We start from the raw sequence: 20,845 nt of genomic DNA, 5'->3' as shown, positions 1-20,845 counted from the left end.
CACTGTTTCATGTCACTGTATTTTTCAGAGGAATGTGTGAGTGTGGTAATGACTAGTAGGGCAGGCAGTTGGATGACATCAGAGTGCAGATTCTTGGGTACTTACCCTCTTCCTTCACTAACAGGTGCCACTGCCTGATGGGTATTTATTATCTGTTTGGGAACGTGAGAGGGGTTACTCCTTTATGAGTGTGGCCTCTACACTATTTACTTTCAGCAGAGCCAATGAGATCCTATTCTTAGAAGGTGACGGTGTTTTGTCTATGGATCACCTCTGCATCACTTGCATGTAGACCTTATTATACCACATAGTCACTGTCAGACACATGTCATTGTTTACCATGCACTTCTGGTAAATAATGAGACAAATGAGGAAAGTGACTATAGGTCTATTTTCCCATATCTCCCCTATGGTGGCATTTACCTCTTTGGGGTAGGAGACTTGCCTAATGTACCACCTGGCCAGCTGTTCTCAGGCCACACAGTCCCTCTTCATCTAGATGACCAATGAATAAAAAGGGAACTCAGGAAGGCCATAGCAGAAAAACTAAGGGGTCCTTTTACTAAGCCATGGTAAAAAGTGGCCTGTGGTAGTGTGGCACTGTGTTTTTGGCGCACGCCAGGCCAGTTTTTACCATATCTGGGAAAAAGGGCTTTTTTTTTTTTCAATGGGCCGGGAAAAGGGCCTGCAGTAAAATTCAAACCAGCATGCGCCTATCTACGGCCGGATTCCTTAATGCCACCCATTGATCTAGTAGTAAGGGCTCATGCGCTACACTTGCGGTGACCAATGGGCGAGTGCCAACTGCCGATTAATGCCAGAAACACCGCATGCAGTAGGAAATTTAAAAAATGGTGTTATGGGTGCATGCCAAATCCGAAATTACCGCCAGGGGGACGTGCTAGCTTGGTGGTAGTCTCGTTTTAGCACCGCTGCACAAACTTAGAGCCTACTTTGCCTTTATAAAAGGGCTCGTAAATACTGTACATTTTTTGCTTCAGTCTTTCCTGAAGAAGATGTTGGGATAATACTCATGAAAAAGAAGTAAGAAGGGCTAATAAAAAAAAAATAATAAAAAGGAACCTAGAAATCAAAAATTGACAAACACAAAGTTTATTATAATACACCCTAGACCAGTGATGGCGAACCTTTCAGAGACCGAGTGCCTAAACAGCAACCCAAAATCTAATTATTTATCGCAAAGTGCCAACAGGGCAATTTAACCTCCCTCCCAGTTCCAGGATCCCCCTCCTTCCCTCCCTCCCTTCGACTTCCAGGCCCTCTCCCTCCAAATTTTAAAAGTCATCTATCTTATCTCGTCGGAGTTAGGTCGGCAGCAGCGGTAAAAAGCATGCAGGCTCGGCTCGGTGCTTAGTTCAGTTTTCAGTTTTCCCTTCTCTCTCTCTCTCTCAGCTCTGGTCCCACCCTCATTTCCTGTTTCCGCAAGGGCGGGACCAGAGCTGAGAGAGAGATTGAAGGGAAAACTGAACTAAGCACCGAGCCGAGCCTGCAAGCTGCCACCCTAACCCCGATGAGGTAAAATAGATGACTTTTAAAATTCAGAGGGAGGGGGCCTGGAACTCGAAGGGAGGAGGGAATGAACTTCCGGTGGGTCTCTCCTCTGCTCCGACACAACTTTGAACTGCTAGTGCGATCGCGCCTGCTGTTCATAGCGGCAGTACGACTCTGGCTGAGGCGACGGTGCGCATGCCAACAGAGAGGGCTGTGTGTGTCCTCTCTGGCATGCGTGCCATAGGTTCGCCATCACTGCCCTAGACATCAGGTCTGTATAAGAGCAATTCCCCAAAACAGTGGAAGTTCAGAAGGACTGGATACGGTACCATATTTTGGTGTAACTGCCTGCGTCAGAAGTCACAACAATCTGAAGCATTTAGCAGAGAAAGCATTCACATAGATACTGTCCTCTTTGAGGATTATTTAACCCCCAACAACAGATACTTGTGGTTAGAATTACTCAGATTGTTTTGACTCCTGATGCAGGTGGTTGAACTGTGTCAAGTCCTTCTGAATGTCCACTGTTTTGGGGAATTGTTCTTATACAGACCTAACAGTCTAGGTTTTATTATAATAAAGTTTACGTTTAGACTCCAAGGTTCCTTTTAATTATTTATTTTTGCTATTGGTCCTCCCTTGCTTCTTTTTCGTTTGGATTTTCTCATAGGGGATTTTTTTTCTCCTTTTTTGGTGTTTTGAGCTAATACCTATGCCAGAAATACTCTTTGAGGTGATGATGACTCTCAGAGGACCTGAAGCACATCACATTGAACCTGCCCATCTTCAGATCCTTACTCAAAGCCCATCTCTTCAATGTCGCCTTCAGCGCCTAACCACCATACCTCTATTCAGGAAATCTAGACTGCCCTAACTGACATTTCGTCCTTTAGATTGTAAGCTCCTTTGAGCAGGGACTGCCCTTCATTGTTAAACTGTACAGCGCTGCATAACCCTAGTAGCGCTCTAGAAATGTTAAGTAGTAGTAGTAAGGAAGGAAACTAGCAAACTAAAGAGTTATAAATCACCAGGACTATATGATGGACACCCCAGAGTTATAAAAAACTCAACAAAGATATTGCAAGTCTAATATTAATAACATATAGCATTAAATTCAGCTACAGTACCTGAGGATTGGAGGGTGGGCTGACATAACACCAGTCTTTAATAAGGCTTCAGGGTTGATTAGAGAAACTACAGACCAATTTAGCTTGAGTTCAGTGCCTGGCAAAATAGCAGAGTTAATCTGAAAAACAAAAATTACTGGCCATGTGCTTACTGATCACATAAGAAAACACCATGTCAAATCTAACTGCTTCTCATTCATGGGAGCCTTCTGATTTTTCCTCAAGCCAACTTTCTCTCAATATAATCCCCTCAAGGAGAGGCAACCATCACAATGTCTGGAAGTAACAGACAGAAGTCCTGAAAAAACTGGCAAAAGGGGGGTGGGGGGTAGAGAAGGGAGCCAGATTCATCATCTGTTTCAACACTCGGGTCACACAGGAAGGAATTCTTAAATTATATCACTTATATTACTAAGACAGGCGTCCCAGTTTGCACTTATTACATAAGTATGCGGTGTTTCCAGTTTCCACCCTTTCAATAGGTGGGCAGGAGTACACCTGCAGCTTCCTCCTAAAAAAAAAAAGAAGGCATGCTCTTTTACCAGCAGAATAAAAGACACTGCTGGTGAAGTAGCTGTCAGAGTCTGATGAGATCTGGACTGTGAGAGGAAAAAGAAGTTTCTTATGTTGCATCTCCTGCTTTAGAGGACAATGAAGTTCTGTCTCCTGGTTGCTGCCCTTACTGGGATTACCTGCTGTGTTGCCTTTGAGACCTGTCCTAGTACAAGTAAGTACAGTATATTTATTTTATTGTGCACTGCTCTGATTTCCCTCGAAAGGCAATATAGAAAGTTTAAAAAAAAATAAACATATAGAAAGCTTACATTCAAAATGATTTCAAGAAAAACTATTATTTTTGTACAGATTTAATGCTACTGAAAAGTACCAACACACACACACACACACACATGCAAACACACTGCCCACCACAGAACAGGTAAAGCACAGGCAGCAGCAGTATAAGCTTCCCTCACACAAACACACAGACACAGACACACTGCCCCAGGCAGCAGCAGTATAAACCTCCCTCATGCATGCACATACATGGACACACATACATGCACATAATGCCCCCCCCCCCCCCCCCGTAATTTAGAAACCAACACAATAGAGGCTGCAGATCGCAGACCAGAAAGATAGCATCAAAAAGCAGACCCTTTGTTTGTACAAATTTTAAAGTTTTACTGGTCGATATTCAAAATGGCTGCTCACCAGTGAAATCGCTTCAGGACTATCTGCTAATTTTCAGTGGCACTTAATTGGTTATTGCTGCTGAAAATTAGCGGTTAGTGCCGAAGTGAAAACCAGCTATTTGGGGGCATTCTGGGGGCAAAGTCAGCACTTAACCAGACAGGGTAAGTGCATAAATGGACCAACGTTCTTCAAATCAATCACCTTATGTTCTAATTCTTCCTACTTTCTTACTCATTTATATGTTACAACTTTGCCTTACCCTTCACTACCAATTATAATGTTCTAGTGCATATTGTGTTGTCATTGCAAGTAGTATACCATGCCATACTTTGTATTGTTGTTCAAATATTTTTACTGCCCTAATTGCCTATTGCTCATGTTTGATTTATTCTTACTGTACACCGCCTTGAGTGAATTCCTTCAAAAAGGCGGTAAATAAATCCTAATAAATAAAATAAATAAATATAAAATACAGTCCTATCTTGATGCAGAAACCCATGGCCAGTTAAATTCTGAATATCAACTTAACTGGCATTGAATATTATTTATTTATTACATTTATATCCTACATTATCCCGAAAACAAGCTCCAGTTCAATGTGGCTTCAGTTTAGATTAAAAATCCAGAGTTTGAATTTCAACAACAGTGAAGTAGTATGATGAAGTGGCTGAGATTAACAGATTAGCAAATAAACTACAATAGTGAATATATTGATAGATTCACAATACAGAAAAGAGACAAGAAGATTATCAACGGGTTGTTGTTATGTTAACTAATCTAATGAATTCTGGAATGAACTGGTAAAGAATGTAGTTTTTAGCAATTTTTGGAATTGTAAATAGGTAGGATGAAATCTAATAGGTTTTGGGAAAGAGTTTCAACATTTGGTTCCAATATAGGTGAAATCAGCAGAAAGTACTGATTTATATACCACATTTTAAAAATTTGGTGGAGGAAGTATGAGAGGGTCCCTGGCTCCAAGAGAGGCTTTATGTGAAGATGTTTCTATTAAATGGTTCATGTGGAGGGGCATAATCAAATGCGAACGCACATCTCCATGGGCGTCTATCTCCGTGAATGGGTACATGAAGGGCCGGGACAAACTGTATTTTCGAAAAAAAATGGGAGTCCATATTTTTTCCGATAATACGGTTTGTGCCAGCCAAATGCATCAGATTTGTGCGGATTTGAGCTGGGCGGTTTCGTTTTTCAGCGATAATGGAAACCGAAGGCTCCCAGCTCAAAAATAAACAAATCCAAGGCATTGGGTTGTGGGAGGGGCCAGGATTCGTAGTGCACTGGTCCCCCTCACATGCCAGGACACCAACCGGGCACCATAGGGGGCACTTGTAACAAATAAAAAAAAACGTTAACTACCTTTGAAGTCCATAGCTCCCTTCCCTTGGGTGCTGAGCCCCCCAAAACCCATTCCCCACAGCTCTACACCATTACCATAGCCCTTATGGCTGAAGGGGGCACCTACATGTGGGTACAGTGGGTTTTGGGGGCGGTTTGGAGGGCAGCCATTTACCACCACAAGTGTAACAGGTAGGAGGGGAGATGGGCCTAGGTCTACCTGCCTGAAATCCACTGCACCCACTAACAACTGCTCCAGGGACCTGCATACTGCTGTGATGGAGCTGGGTATGACATTTGAGGCTGGCATACAGGCTGGAAAAAAAAGTTTTTAAAGTTGTTTTTTTTTTTGGGTGGGAGGGGGTTGGTGACCACTGGGGGAGTCAGGGGTGGTCATCCCCAATTCCCTCCGGTGGTCATCTGGTCATTTAGGGCAATTTTTGGGGACTTGTTCGTGAAAAAAAAGGGTCCAAAAAAAAGTGACCTAAATTCTCGCTAAAAACGGCTATTTTTTTCCATTATCGGCGAAAGCCGCCCATTTCTGTTTGGCCGATAACCACGCCCCAGTCCCACCTTCACCATGCCTCCGACACGCCCCCATCAACTTTGGTCGTTTCTGCGACAGATTGCAGTTGAAGACGCCCAAAAACGGCTTTCGATTATACCGATTTGGGCGCTCACGGGAGAAAGACGTCCATCTCCCGATTTGGGTTGAAATATGGGCGTCTTTCTCTTTCGAAAATAAGCTGGATAATCTGAACTCATTGAGCCAGAAGATAAGTGTTGTCCTGTATTACTTTTCAAGCTTATTGCCAGTCACTCAATTTAATGCTATTCGATTAGACTGATTATTACTTAAACAGCAATCACATTTGTTGTTATAAATTATATGGACGGAGCAGGTTTTTGTCAATGATTACAATAATCACCAAAGGGTTTTTTTTCTAAATGGATCACCCTTGAAAGATTAGTGGGGTGCTAACCTGGTGATCGATGAGACTCCCCCCCCCCCCCCCCCCCCCCCCCCCACCTTTCCATATATATACATATTTCAACGGTGAACCATTGCTCCATTACTGGCTGAATTGTTTTTTTTTTTTAGGTGAATGGACTGTATTGAGAGCCTTTAAGTACATAAGTAATGCCACACTGGGAAAAGACCAAGGATCCGTCGAGCCCAGCATCCTGTCCATGACAGTGGCCAATCCAGGCCAAGGGCACCTGGCAAGCTTCCCAAACGTACAAACATTCTATACATGTTATTCCTGGAATTGTGGATTTTTCCCAAGTCCATTTAGTAGCGGTTTATGGACATGTCCTTTAAGAAACCGTCTAACCCCCTTTTAAACTCTGCCAAGCTAACCGCCTTCACCACATTCTCCGGCAACGAATTCCAGAGTTTAATTACGCATTGGGTGAAGAAACATTTTCTCCGATTTGTTTTAAATTTACTACACTGTAGTTTCATTGCATGCCCCCTAGTCCTAGTATTTTTGGAAAGCGTGAACAGACGCTTCACATCCACCTGTTCCACTTCACTCATTATTTTATATACCTCTATCATGTCTCCCCTCAGCCGTCTCTTCTCCAAGCTGAAAAGCCCTAGCCTCCTTAGTCTTTCTTCATAGGGAAGTCGTCTCATCCCCACTATCATTTTCGTCACCCTTCACTGCACCTTTTCCAATTCCACTATATCTTTCTTGAGATGGGCGACCAGAATTGAACACAATACTCAAGGTGCGGTCGCACCACGGAGAGATATAACGGCATTATAACATCCTCTCACCTGTTTTCCATACCTTTCCTAATAATACCCAACATTCTATTCGCTTTCCGAGCCGTAGCAGCACACTGAGCAGAAGGTTTCAGCGTGTTATCGACGACGACACCCAGATCCATTTCTTGATCCGTAACTCCTAACGTGGAACCTTGCATGATGTAGCTATAATTCGGGTTCTTTTTTTCCCTCATGCATCACCTTGTACTTGCTCACATTAAACGTCATCTGCCATTTAGCCGCCCAGTCTCCCAGTCTCGTAAGGTCCTCCTGTAATTTTTCATAATCCTGTCGCGAGTTGACGACTTTGAATAACTTTGTGTCATCATATAATCTGGAACCAGTCCATGCCATATCTAGAGATCCTGGCTTTAATGGGGAGCCAATGTAATCCAATTAATAAAGGAGTGGCTCGCTCAAAATGGGGTTCTATAAAAATAAATCGAGCAGCTCTGCTTTGTACAGTTTGTAGTCTTTTTAGGACCTGCTCCTTACAACCGAGTATATAGCAGTAATCTATCTGTGAGAAAATTAGAGATTGAACCAGTAGTCTAAGGGTTCCAGATGTAAAGTAGGAATATCCGGGAATAACGCCGGCAGTGGTCAGCATAACGCTCATCTCCTCCATCTGAATATTTAGCCCTTATTCTAATTTAAATTTCTACAGACATAGAGTCTGCTTTTTGTTATTGTTGTTATATCTGTATTGTTTCCCATGTCATTAATGGGAATTTTGTTTGGAGTATTTTTTATGGGGGGGGGAGGTGTTTGAAGAGCAATATCATTAACAGTGCACACTCTTTTGGAAACAGTGTCCGCTCCTTCAAAAAAGTGCATACTGTTCTCAAAAAGTACGCACTATCTGCGAAGAGTGTGCCCCTCGCTAGTTGCAAAAAGGGTGCACTGTTTCTGAAGAATCAGGAAATAGTGCGAGCATGAATGTACTGTTCACACATGCCTAATGGCTCATATATGCATAGGAGCCAGCTCTGTAACCCCCAATATTGAGAAAATTCCTTGTATATATATCCAGGGAGGGGTTATTTCCACTGGGCTTAGCACCCCCAATAATTTTAAAAAGTTGGCTTCCATGCATATATGATGCACTCATACTGGGAAAGAATGCAAGCTATTAATGGCATTAAAAAGACTCTCAAATCCTGTCATTTTATACAAAACTGATATGAAACAACATGGGAAATATTTATCCTCATAAATTCTTGGCTTCTATTTTGAGATTGCTGTTATGAGAGCAATTAAAGATCAGTGCGGCTGTGGTATTATTGATATGACAACTTTCCCCTTAGGCTTGAACTCAGATTCCTTAAGTCAGCGGTGAAACATGCTTTTGGAATTCCCTCAGATCCATTCATTTGTAAAACTGAAAGGCTCTGGCCATGATGTTTTTCAAAAATGCATACATTCAGCTCCATTATCTGGATAGTCCGCAGCACTGAATATACATATACTCTCTAATTCTATATAGTTGCACAAACAATTTTATGATTAGTGTGCAAGGTTGTGAGTATAAGGTTTAAAATCAAGGCAGTTGCATGCGTACCATAATAGATTCATTAGCTGCTGATTGGCATTTGCAACCAATTATTGATTATAATTGATCTTTATTGGTGCTCATTAGCAGTAATTAGCAATTATGCACGTAACTGCCATTGGTCGGTATTCTATAAATTGCGCATGCAAAATCCAGAGTGAGCAACTACAAGGGGGCATGATTACTGCCAAGTCAGTGGGTGGCAGTAAGATCTGAGGCTGAAATTAGACGCGCACTGGTTTTAATTTTGTCACACATCCATTTTTGCCCCCCCCCCCCCCCCAAAAAAAAGGCCTTTTTTGCAGGTGTCCAAAACATGTCCCTACACTAGGGCAGGCCATTTTTCGGTGCACCTTAGGAAAAGGGCCCCTTAATTAGTTAACAAGCCAATCAGTGCTGATACTTGCCACTTAACAAGCAATTATTGACACTAATTGGCATTAATTAGAATTTATGTGCATAACTAAGTGTATTCTGTAACGTGATACGTTTAAATTCTAAGTTGCATAGTTGAAAAAGGGGCATGGCCATGGGAACGGAATGGGCGTTTCATGGGCATTTCTAAAATATATGCGCATTGTTATGGAATATACCTGGCCTATGTCTAATTTAGATGTCGACATTTATACCAAGTTTTACTTGGTGTAATTGCCTGTGACTAAATTTAGTCACACGGATGGGCACTCGGCATATTCTATAAACTGCATGGAAATTTAGGTGTATTTTATAGAATACGGCTAGGTATATATTTTTTCAGTGCCATTTTCTAGGCATGATATATACTCCCCGATATACAAAATATTTAATCAGGCAAGAACAGCACTTAACCGGCTATCCAGCGATATTGAGCTGGGGATAGCTGTTTGTTCTCTGCTGAATATTCCCAGTTAGCACCTATGAGATAACTGGCTATATCGCGCGATATAACTGGATATCTCCAAATATTCAATTCACATCCAGCAATTTTAAGGAGCTACATCAGGCCAATTAAACAGCTGGAATATCTTTAGCCGGTTTAAAGTTAAACGACTAACTTTGAATATCGACATAACCGGTTAACTTTGAACCAGCTAAAAATAAACCAAATATTCAATGCCGGTTTGATGAAAGTGATCTGGCATTGAATATCTGGGCTAACTGTAGGCAGCGGGAGATAGCCGGGCTCCCTCCCACGCATAGACGGTCGGTAGCCAACTGTTTTGGGGAGGCTAAAGGGGGCGGAGCTTACCTCCATCTCCGTGGAAGCAACATCACGTTGCTGCCACGGGCGGAGCTTACCTCCGTACTCTCCATGGAAGCGATGTCACGTTCCTCCATACTCTCCATGGAAGCGACGTCACGTTGCTACACGGAAGTAAAAAAGATAAAACATACACGCGCGGAGGGTGGGAGGGCGGGCTGGAGGTCACAAAACAGAAGTCCACGATTGGGCTGGGGAGGCTTAGCCTCCCCAAGCCTCTTATATGGGGCGCCTATGCTCCCACGGTCTGAATTTCGGCCCCATAGAATCTAGTCCTATGTATGCTGGTTATAGAATACTCTAACCCATGAAGAGAGGACAATCAAATGTCACTGAACTCTAGAGGAAGAAGTCACTGCAATATATCAAAAGTATCCCACCGTTACTAACAAGAATTACAGCACCTACTACATAATATCAAAATTTGTTAAGAATATTTTAGTGTGCTCATATTGTTAACGGGACCACCACAGACCCATAATGTCCGCTGTATGTCCAACAATGCTGTAAATCATTGCACACTTATGGACCCTTCTACTAAGCTGTGCTAAAAAATGACCCTTGCTATGACTAGCATGTGGGTTTCTCTGCATACCGAGGCCACATTTAGCGTGGCTGTAAAATGGCCACATTTCCTATTTCCTCCATTAGCGGCCACACACTAATTTTCCAATTAGCATGTGGCCATTAGCGCTTGAGCCCTTACTGACACCTAATTTGTAGGTGCCTTGGTAAGGGCTCGCATGCTAGCCGTGCACTAATTGGTTGGCATTTGGCCATGTAGATGAGCTAACTGATTAGCACTGGGCATGCCTATTCTTCGCTCCCCAAACACGTCCCCAGTGCTAAAAAATAAACAATATCTTTTAGCACATGTGTAGCACGAGCAGATCCCAAAATTACTATGGGATGTCTGAACGCGCCCCACATGTTAGTGCTTACTGCAACTTAGTGAAAGGTCCCCTTAGTACCTTAACATTTTCAACATTTTTTATATCATATATTGTATAGTGTAAAAATAATGCAACTATATTATTCAAACCGATGATATTAACACACAAAGAAGTTTTTTTTACTTATCTTCTTGAGTCCCAACATGGACCATGTTTCGCATGTTGCTGCTTCAGGGTACCTGAAATAAATTGATGTTTAAAAAATGCTTATTGTGCCAGTCCCTGTGAACACAATTATATGCAACTTACAAAACTATATAAAAACCTTATATATTGTATTTTGCAAAATAAAATTCATTTTTGTATAAATGTTTTGCAAAATGCAATATACTGTATAAGGGGCCCGATATTCGGTGATTTAACTGGTCGGCAATGTCCGTTTCTTTCTTCAACCTTTTTATCCTTTGTGATAAAAGGGGCCTTGGCACGCGGCAAAAACACTGGCTGCTGCTAGCACAGGGACTCTTTTACTGTAGCTTGGTAAAAGGGCCCCTAAATGAGGGCACAAACAGTAGGTTTTGACTGAAGAGCAAAGACTTCTGACTAGGGTATATGGCATTACTGCCCTTGATGGGTAAAGCGATTGGCCTGATTGCAATACTTTAAAAATCAGAAGTATAAGCTTGTAAGTTATACCACATCTTTTCCCATATTCTCAAGTCGTGTTATAAGTTGTGCAATGTCTGAAACGTTTATATCCACTTTAGCCTCAAGTCAATGGAAATATTGAGCCAAACATTTTATAGGATGCATTTTTCTTTCTTACCACAGTTGTGTTGAAAAGGAAAAAAAAGGGAAATATTTGGGAAAAAAGAGAGATAGAGAAAGTATGAAGAGCGATAGGAAAGGTGAAGGTGGAGGAGTGGCCTAGTGGTTAGGGTGGTGGACTTTAGTCCTGAGGAACTGAGTTTGATTCCCACTTCAGGCACAGGCAGCTCCTTGTGACTCTGGGCAAGTCACTTAACCCTCCATTGCCCCATGTAAGCCGCCATGAGTGGGAAAGTGCAGGGTACAAATGTAACAAAAATAAGATAGAGAAAGTGCAGAAAGAGAAGACAGAAATATGAAGAGTTGGAGAGAAGGGTAAAACACAAAGAGGTTTTACCACATTTCTGCACTGCACTATGCAGACAGCCAAGGGTTAAAAGCATCCTGTTGTCTCAGGCACTGCCCTGCACCTAAATGAGAGCTTCCAAGAACATATTAGTTTGCCAAATGCACAGCACGTAAACACAACACATACAAGCCTTATTTTCTGTTGCGCTGTGCTATTCTATATTTATTGATTTTATTTTATTTATTAGGATTTATTTACCACCTTTTTGAAAATATTCACTCAAGGTGGTGTACAGCAAGAATAAGTCCAACATAGGCAATAGACAATTACAGCAGTAAAAATATTGAACCAATACAGGGTATAGCGTGAAAGTGTGCTACATTACAATATCAACATAATATGTAATAAAACATTTTATTAGACAGCAAAGGGTTTAAGCGAAAATGGAACACCTAGATAAGGTAGAGTAGAAGGAGTTAGAAAATAGGGCAGAAAGGTGTGTGAGTATAATCTTGACTAGGGTAAGAGTGGATAAGCAAGTCCTGCTACAGTACAGGCAGCCAGGAGTACTCCTTGTGGGTGTGTGTGACTAGCAAATTAGTATTAACTGATTTTACAATTGTGCCCCCTCTGTGATGCCTGTGGGACTTGGGGCTGATGAAATTTAAACTTAATAATTGGGTTAATAATAACCCAAACTGGAAGGAGACCCCACTCCACCCATCCTTTGGATCAATTCAAACAGTAAACATCAATTGACAAAGAACTGCATTTTGCTCAGCTAATTATAATTTCATGCTCATTCTGCATATTTATTTATTTAATCTCTTTATTGATGAATAGGAATACAGCCAGTTTATAGAATAAAATAATGAGGAAATCAAGTAATTCATAAAAATAGGGTGGGAGGATGTAGATATCACATAGGAAAAAGCAAGAAGAGTTGCAGAATTTTGAAGAACTCCTTGAAGAACTTACTACAGCTTGACATTTTGGACTATAGCATCAACAGTGCTGCTTCATTTAGATCCCATGTGTGTGTGTGGGGGGGGGGGGGGGGGGGCGCTGAGAAGGGTGGATGGGATGGAGGACAAGCTGGTGGGGGGGGGGGGGGAAGGTTAAAAAAAGAAAATGTCCACAGTGCAAATTTAGGGGCACTTTTTCAAGGGTGTGGCAAGTCCACAGCGGGCTTGCCACGTGCCAATCTGGCACTACCACAGGAGCTTGGTGGTAGTACATGCCCCCACTGCATGCCAGGAAACTTCTCAGTTTTTTAGTTTATAATAATGACATAGGAAATGCCACTGACATTTCAGGTGTCATTTTAAATGAAAGCACAGTCTGCAGCCTTGGGTACACAACATCTGTGTCTTCCACCCAACTGACTAGGGTCATCTAGCGCATGTCACAGTCCAGGGGACGTAAGCCCTTGGACTGTAGCCAGGACTGACTATGGCAGGTGAATCACTTGGGCTAGGCACAGCACTTTAGGCAAAGTTTGGCAGAAGACAAGGCAAGCAGGACTTCATTGAAAACAAGGTGGGCAAGAGTTGACAGACTGGGCAGGAACTGGACTCGGAGGATGCAAGGCAAGCAAAGCAAACAGGGCTGGAATTGAATCCAGACAAGGCAAGACAAGGCTAGGCAAATAAGGTTAAAAGCTGGATCCAGACGAGGTAAGGCAAGGCAGGGCAAGAACCGGGTCCAGACAGAACAATACAAGACAGACAGAACTTAAGACAAGAAACACGACAGGCAAGGCAGGATTTAGGAAACAAGGCAGGACCGAAGCTTGAAGATAAGGCTGGACTGGAACTTGAAGAAAAGGCATGGCTGGAGCCTGAAGATAAAGCTGGACTGGAACATGAAGACAAGACACGGTTAGAACATGAAGACAAGGCTGGACTGGAACTTGAAGACAAAACTGGGCTGGAAGTTGAAGACAAGGCACAGCTGGAACCTGAAGACAAGGCTAGACTGAAACCTGAAGACAAGACAAGACTGGGCTGGAATGTGAAGACAATCAAGGCAGAAAGTGGAACAAGCCAGGACTTGGCTGGAACACACACGAGCAGACCAGAAGACTTTGTTGCAAAGGCACTGGGACCAAGCAGAAGGCTCCTTAAATACGGCAAGGCAGGAAGTGATGCTCTCTGTGGGGTCCTCCGACATTGCTGCCACAGGAGCACAAAATTATGTCTTTGGCGCATGTGCCCTAAGGATTCAGCATCAGTCAGTAGACAGAGCTGTGGCACAGGAAGGAGTGGTCGCCCCAGGAAACGCTGTGGAACCCTCAGGAAAAATATGCATTGGGCAGAAGGCATGGCAGAGCTGTGACAGCGCAGAGTTCTAAAAAGACTTAGGGGCCCTTTTACTAAAGTTTAGCGCATGCTAATGGAATTAGCATATGTTAAATGCTACTCCGCTATTGTATGATTTGCATTGGCTTAATGTTAACTCTAGGATTCAATTTAAGTTGGCTTGTTTAATGCATAAATTGTTATATGGGGATAATTCCAAGCATTTGGTTCATTACCTTGAATTTTCATCATCTTTTTGTATGACTCAAAAGCAATATTGTTTAAAGGTCAGAAGTGTCCCTGTTGCAAGTTCAATCCAGTACCTACTACTACTATTTAGCATTTCTATAGCGCTACAAGGCGTACGCAGCGCTGCACAAACATAGAAGAAAGACAGTCCCTGCTCAAACAGCTTACAATCTAATAGACAAAAAATAAATAAAGTAAGCAAATCAAATCAATTAATGTGAACGGGAAGGAAGAGAGGAGGGTAGGTGGAGGCGAGTGGTTACAAGTGGTTACGAGTCAAAAGCAATGTTAAAGAGGTGGGCTTTCAGTCTAGATTTAAAGGTGGCCAAGGATGGGGCAAGACATAGGGGCTCAGGAAGTTTATTCCAGGCATAGGGTGCAGCGAGACAGAAGGCGCGAAGTCTGGAGTTGGCAGTAGTGGAGAAGGGAACAGATAAGAAGGATTTATCCATGGAGCGGAGTGCACGGGAAGGGGTGTAGGGAAGGACGAGTGTGGAGAGATACTGGGGAGCAGCAGAGTGAGTACATTTATAGGTTAGTAGAAGAAGTTTGAACAGGATGCGAAAACGGATAGGGAGCCAGTGAAGGGTCTTGAGGAGAGGGGTAGTATGAGTAAAGCGACCCTGGTGGAAGACGAGACGGGCAGCAGAGTTTTGAACCGACTGGGGGGGGGGGGGGGAGAGGTGACTAAGTGGGAGGCCAGCAAGAAGCAGATTGCAGTAGTCTAAACGAGAGGTGACAAGGGTGTGGATGAGGGTTTTGGTAGAGTGCTCGGAAAGAAAGGGGCGGATTTTACGGATGTTGTAAAGAAAGAAACGACAGGTCTTGGCAATCTGCTGGATATGAGCAGAGAAGGAGAGAGAAGAGTCAAAGATGACCCCAAGTCATTTTCTTGAAGATCTAGCAAACCGAAGCAGAATAAATAACGTACGAATTCTCGGTCTTCTGGAGGGGACCAAGGATACAGATATCATCTTATTTCTGGTCAACTGGCTTCTTAAACTTTTAGACTTGGAATTTTCTTTGGAATTGCAATCTGGGTTGAAACATTCCCACCCCATAGTGGCTAAAATTCTTCAGTATCCTCAAGCACTACAGATCCTTATGGCTGCCAAAAGCAAAGCTTCACTTATACTTTAGGGATGCAAAATTTTGATCATACTGGATCTGGTAGCTACCACAGAGGTGAAGCGCAAGACCTTTCTTTCAATGCAGCAAGATCTAAAAGATCTCGGGGCCCAATATGGCCTATTATATCTGATCAAAATGAAGGTAACTTTTCACAATCATACCATTTCTTACACTGATTCGGAGCTTTTCCGAACCTTGATCCGTAATACCAAAATGAGTTGAATTGGTTTTTCACTTCAGTATGAAGCTCACCATGAGTTCCATGTTTACCACGTGCTTCTATCTATTACTTTAATATCTGCACATGTGAGATTTTCTGATTATGCTTTATCAATGATGTGAATTTATATTGTTCCCATATATTATTTCCTGCTATTTCTACATTCAATTTGCATAATGCTCTATTGAATTTTATAAACAGCTTTATTAATATTTATATGCTCACTTTCCCATATGCCTATGTTTATATTATGTTGATATGAGGTAATATGGTTCTATTCATCTGATTTATTTAGCGGGTACCCTTTCTCTATGGGCTGCCACGAGTGTGAGTCATTGGAAAGTTCATACAATTTTACTTCTGTCCAGACAGGGTAAGGTTCATGTGGTAGGACCACATAGAGGAATCATTTGACGGGAGAGTTCAGTGATGGCCATTACAAACATTTGCGTTGTTGTGTCGCAGAGATCAGGCATTTACATTGGATCTGTAGGGTATGCCTTTTTAAACAGGTGGGTCTTGGGTGTCTTTCTGAAGTGTAGATGGTCGTATATGGTTTTCAAGTCTTTTGGTAGTGTGTTCCACTGTTTATTTATTTATTTGTTACATTTGTGCCCCACATTTTCCCACCAATTTGCAGGCTCAATGTGGCTTACATAGTACCGTACAGGCGTACGGCAGTCGGTTGATAACAAATACAGGTTATATTGTGGTAGAAATGAGGTAGGTGTTGTAATAGGTTGCTGGGCGTCGCTCAGCCTCGAGGGCTATCCGCCCTTCTCAGCAGCCTCTAGCATACAAGTCTTTTTCAACAAAACAAATAAAACAACATCAGGATCAAACACGCACTTTTCCCTTTTATTGTTCTCTCATTCAGCTTGGTAGAACACAGCGCAGGCTTCAGCCGCTGGTTCCCCTTTTCCCGGTTTCCTTGGGCGGAGCGGCTCCAAAAGAAAGAAAGTCTTATTTAGCACCACCCAGGCTTGTTATAACACAGTCCCCATCCAGCCCGGGCTCAAAACACATGAGAAAAAAACAGCTCAATACAGCTTGGCTTTAAAATTCACCATTCAGGTAGCCAAGCTCTCCAAAATAACATTATAACTTGGGGGTTTTAAATCCACAGTTCCAGTCGCCCCCAAGCTCTCAAAATCAGCAATATAACTTGGGGTTTTAAATCCACAGTTCATGCATCCCCAAGCTCTCAAAAACAGCAATATAACTTGGGGTTTTAAATCCAGAGTTCCTGCATCCCCAAGCTCTCAAAAACAGCAATATAACTTGACTTTTTAAATCCACAGTTCCTCTGGCTTTGCGCGGGCTCAAAGCCTGGGGTCCCACCCTCTTGGTCAGACTTTTACTTACTCTTCTGACCTCCTCCCGCATGACCCCTTTCTTTCTCTGGCCCGCTTAGCCAGGGATTGTCTTACTTCTGTGGCTTTCTCTGGGCCAGAGCTGATACATCCATGGGCTCCTCCAGGGTTGGCTCGGGTACTGTCAGCTCCATGGACCAAGGCCCAAACTCCTCCTTCTCCTTCTCAGGAGACCAGTCCATACTCTCCTCACCCCACCCTCTTCCCAGCTGCTCCTCATCTTCCTCATTAACCCTTTCGGGTTTTTTCTCTTCTTTTTCCCACCTGTTCCACCTCTCTTTCCCCCAGGTTGGAGAATTAGTATTACTCCTTCTCCTGCAGCCCCCTTCTGGTGACACTTGTGAATGCACCCTGGTTTGTCTCTCTTTTTTCCAAGGTGGCTGCTGGGATTTGTAGTTCTTGCCCCTAAGTTGTCTCTTGGGTAAAAGCGGCCGGTAAGGGAGAATCTCCTCTGTGGCTTTTTGGGGGTTGTAGGATCTGGTTCCCTGTGTTTCTCCCAGGTCCCTACGGTTTTCCACATTCCCTTTACAGTGTGTATCAGGCACCATGAGGATGGAAGGGATGAAGATTGTATATTGTCCAGTTCGATCATTGGTTGTGTTGTGTTGCTGGGTGTGGGGATTTACGTTGGATCAGTAGGGTAAACCGTTTTGAAGAGGGTGGTTTTTAGTGATTTCCTGAAGTTTAGATGGTCATGGATTATTTTCACAGCTTTTGGGAGTCCGTTCCATAGTTGTGCGCTTAAGTAGGAGAAGCTGAATGCATAAGAGGGGCATAATTGAACGGCGCCGGCCATCTATATGGCTGGATCCGTAAAGTGGAGTCCGAACCATATTATCGAAATAAGATAGCCGGCTATCTTTCGTTTCAATAATACGGTCGGAGCCGGCCAAATCTCAACATTTGGGCCGGCTTTAGAGATGGCCGGCATTGGTTTCTGGCAATAATGGAAACTAATGCCGGCGATCTCAAACCCGGCCAAATCCAAGGCATTTGGTCGTGGGAGGAGCCAGTATTTGTAGTGCACTGGTCCCCCTGACATGCCAGGACACCAACCGGGCACCCTAGGGGGCACTGCAGTGGACTTCATAAATTGCTCCCAGGAACATAGCTCCCTTATCTTGTGTTCTGAGCCCCCCAAAACCCCTCCAAAACTCACTACCTCCAACTGCACACCACTACCATAGCCCTTACGGGTGAAGGAGGCACCTATATATGGGTACAGTGGGTTTCTGGTGGGTTTTGGAAGGCTCGCTCTTTCCTCCACTAACGTAACAGGTAGGGGGGTATGGGCCTGGGTCCGCCTGTCGGAAGTGTACTGCAGTACCCACTAAAACTGCTCCAGGGACCTGCATGCACTGTCATAGACCTGAGTATGGCATTTTAGGCTGGCATAGAGGCTGGCACGTAATATTTCTAAAAATGTTTTTTGAAGGTGGGAGGGGGTTAGTGACCACTGGGGGAGTAACGGGAGGTCATCCCCGATTCCCTCCGGTGGTCATCTGGTTATTTCGGGCACCTTTTTGTGCCTTATTCATAAAAAAAACACGTCCAGGTGAAAACGTCCAAGTGTCAGGGACGTCCTTGCTTTTTTCGATTATGGGTCAAAGATGTACAAGTGTTAGGCACACCCAAGTCCCGCCTTCGCTACACCTCCAACACGACCCCTTGAAATTTGGATGTCCTTGCGATGGACTGCAATTGGAGGCGTCCAAAATCAAGTTTTGATTATACCGATTTGGACGTCTCTGTGAGAAGGACGTCCATCTTCTGTTTTATGTCGAAAGATGGACATCCTTCTCTTTCAAGCATGCCCTAAACGCTAGAGATACCCATAGGAATGTATGGGTATCTCTAGTGTTTAGCAGGTGCTAAAACTTAGCATGCGCTAAAAACACTAGCATGCCTTTGTAAAAAATCTCCCGAATGCACGTGCTTTTTAATTGTCCCTGTATCCATACCTTTTGGTCTTACGTTTGGACTATTATGCTTTCCTATTATTGAACGTTTGCCTGTTTGGCAATCTAACGGAGTCTTTTACTAAAGCTTAGCTCGAGTTATCTGCAGCAAGGACCATAGGAATAAAATGGGCTCTGCTGCAGATAACTCGAGCTAAACTTTAGTAAAAGACCCCCTAAATTGCTTCACATCCTAATTGCACTTACTATTCAAATGATTTAGCATAATTGGAAATCTACTGCTTCATTAAACATAACATTCTGGTAGGCAACAGTTCTTATGATTCATATATATGAATGTAACTGCTGAATTTTCCAATAAGGCTAAAGCAGTTCACAAGATTTGGTCTCCCATATCCACCTTTTCTAGTCCACATTGACATTTCAGGTCCCTACATTGTAACATATTATTAGTTTGGGATATTATCCCATTACAAATACTCTTTTGATTCCTCTATGCCATTTTGTCTTAGGCAGGTTAATTTTAACAATGTTTTACTGAGTCCTAAGGTATTATTTTGCTATGTTATCCTATATATGATACTGGTATATTTGATGTATCTTCTAATTTCAGTATGTTGAATATTATGTGGACAATTGTTTGGGTTTCTGCCACCATACAGACGGTTATTGTATGTTTTCTGTTCTTTGTTAAAACGTCAATAAAATTTTGTGTACTGAAAAGACTTATTTTGTTTATGGGATAAGGAATAATTATCCTGATATGCAGGATTTCTTTTTATGTTATCCATTAGAATCTCAATGGAATTTAGTGGATTATAAGAGCCAAATAGTATAACATAGCAAGAAGCCCATTTTATACCTATGGGCTTCTTAGCATTTAGCATGCACTAATTCCATTAGCATGTGCTAAACTTTAGTAAAAGTGCCCCTTAGTATATTAACACTTTCATTGTGTGAGAAAAGGTGGCTGAGGGGTGATAAGATAGAAGTCTACAAGATAATGAGCGGAGTAGAGTGGACAGATGTGAAGCGTTTGTTTACACTTTCAAACAACAATAGAACTAGGGGGCACAAGATGAAGCTAGAATACGGTAGATTTAAAACAAATAGAAGAAAGTTTTTCTTTACTCAGCGTGTAGTTGAACTCTGGAACTCGTTGCTGGAAAATGTAGTGACAGCAGCTGGTCTTACGGAGTTTAAAGGGGGGTTGGACAGATTCCTGAGGGAAAAGTCCATTGAACATTATTAAAAATTAAATTTTTTTTTTTTTTTGGGGGGGGGGGGGGTTGCCGGGTTCTTGAAGCCTGGATTGGCTGCTGTCGGAGATAGGATGCTGGGCTTGATGGACCATTGGTCTTTTCCCAGTATGGCGCTGCTTATGTTGCTTTTGTTCTTATTCTATGCAGTGTATTTATAGCCCGCTAAAATCAATAAAGAATCTAAACGGGTTACGTAAATATGAAACATGATTTAGAAAGTTAGGAAAACTTACAAAAATTAGACATTCAAATATTTATCAAAAATATAAGTTTTCAGTCCCTTGCGGAATTGTAAATAACTAGAAATAGCACAAACCTGTTCAGGTATGGAATTCCACAACTTACTAGCCTGAAAAGAAAAAGAATCATCATGGATTCTTTGATAGCGAATTTTCCTAACAGATGGAAAGCCTAACAACAAAGTTGAATAGAAACAAGAGCCACAATGCTGGATAAGCTATCAACTGCGGAAGAAGAGAGGAACAGTTCCGCTGCAGTATGTTAAATACAGTACAGGCAATCTTAAGAGCTATCCAAGCAGAAACTGGTAACCAGTGTAACCGTCTAAGCAGCGGTGTCACATGGTCATAACGTGAATAATCATATATCAATTTAACTGCGAT

The 20,845-nt window shown here is 42.6% G+C and overlaps 1 protein-coding gene across 1 annotated transcript in view; it reads left to right on the top strand.

Moving 5' to 3' along the window:
• The first annotated feature begins 3,216 nt into the window (after positions 1 to 3,216).
• Positions 3,217 to 20,845, top strand: part of ENDOU (endonuclease, poly(U) specific) — a 79,267-nt gene continuing 61,638 nt past the window's right edge. Inside the window, exon 1 of the mRNA XM_030198305.1 lies at positions 3,217 to 3,366. Within this exon, the coding sequence (XP_030054165.1) occupies positions 3,291 to 3,366 (76 nt within the window). The 5' untranslated portion in view covers positions 3,217 to 3,290. The remainder of the gene's footprint in view (positions 3,367 to 20,845) is intronic.

This window comes from Microcaecilia unicolor, chromosome 3, assembly GCF_901765095.1.
Source record: "Microcaecilia unicolor chromosome 3, aMicUni1.1, whole genome shotgun sequence".
Classification (NCBI taxonomy): Eukaryota; Metazoa; Chordata; class Amphibia; order Gymnophiona; family Siphonopidae; genus Microcaecilia; species Microcaecilia unicolor.
This window is presented reverse-complemented; position numbering and strand designations above follow the sequence as displayed.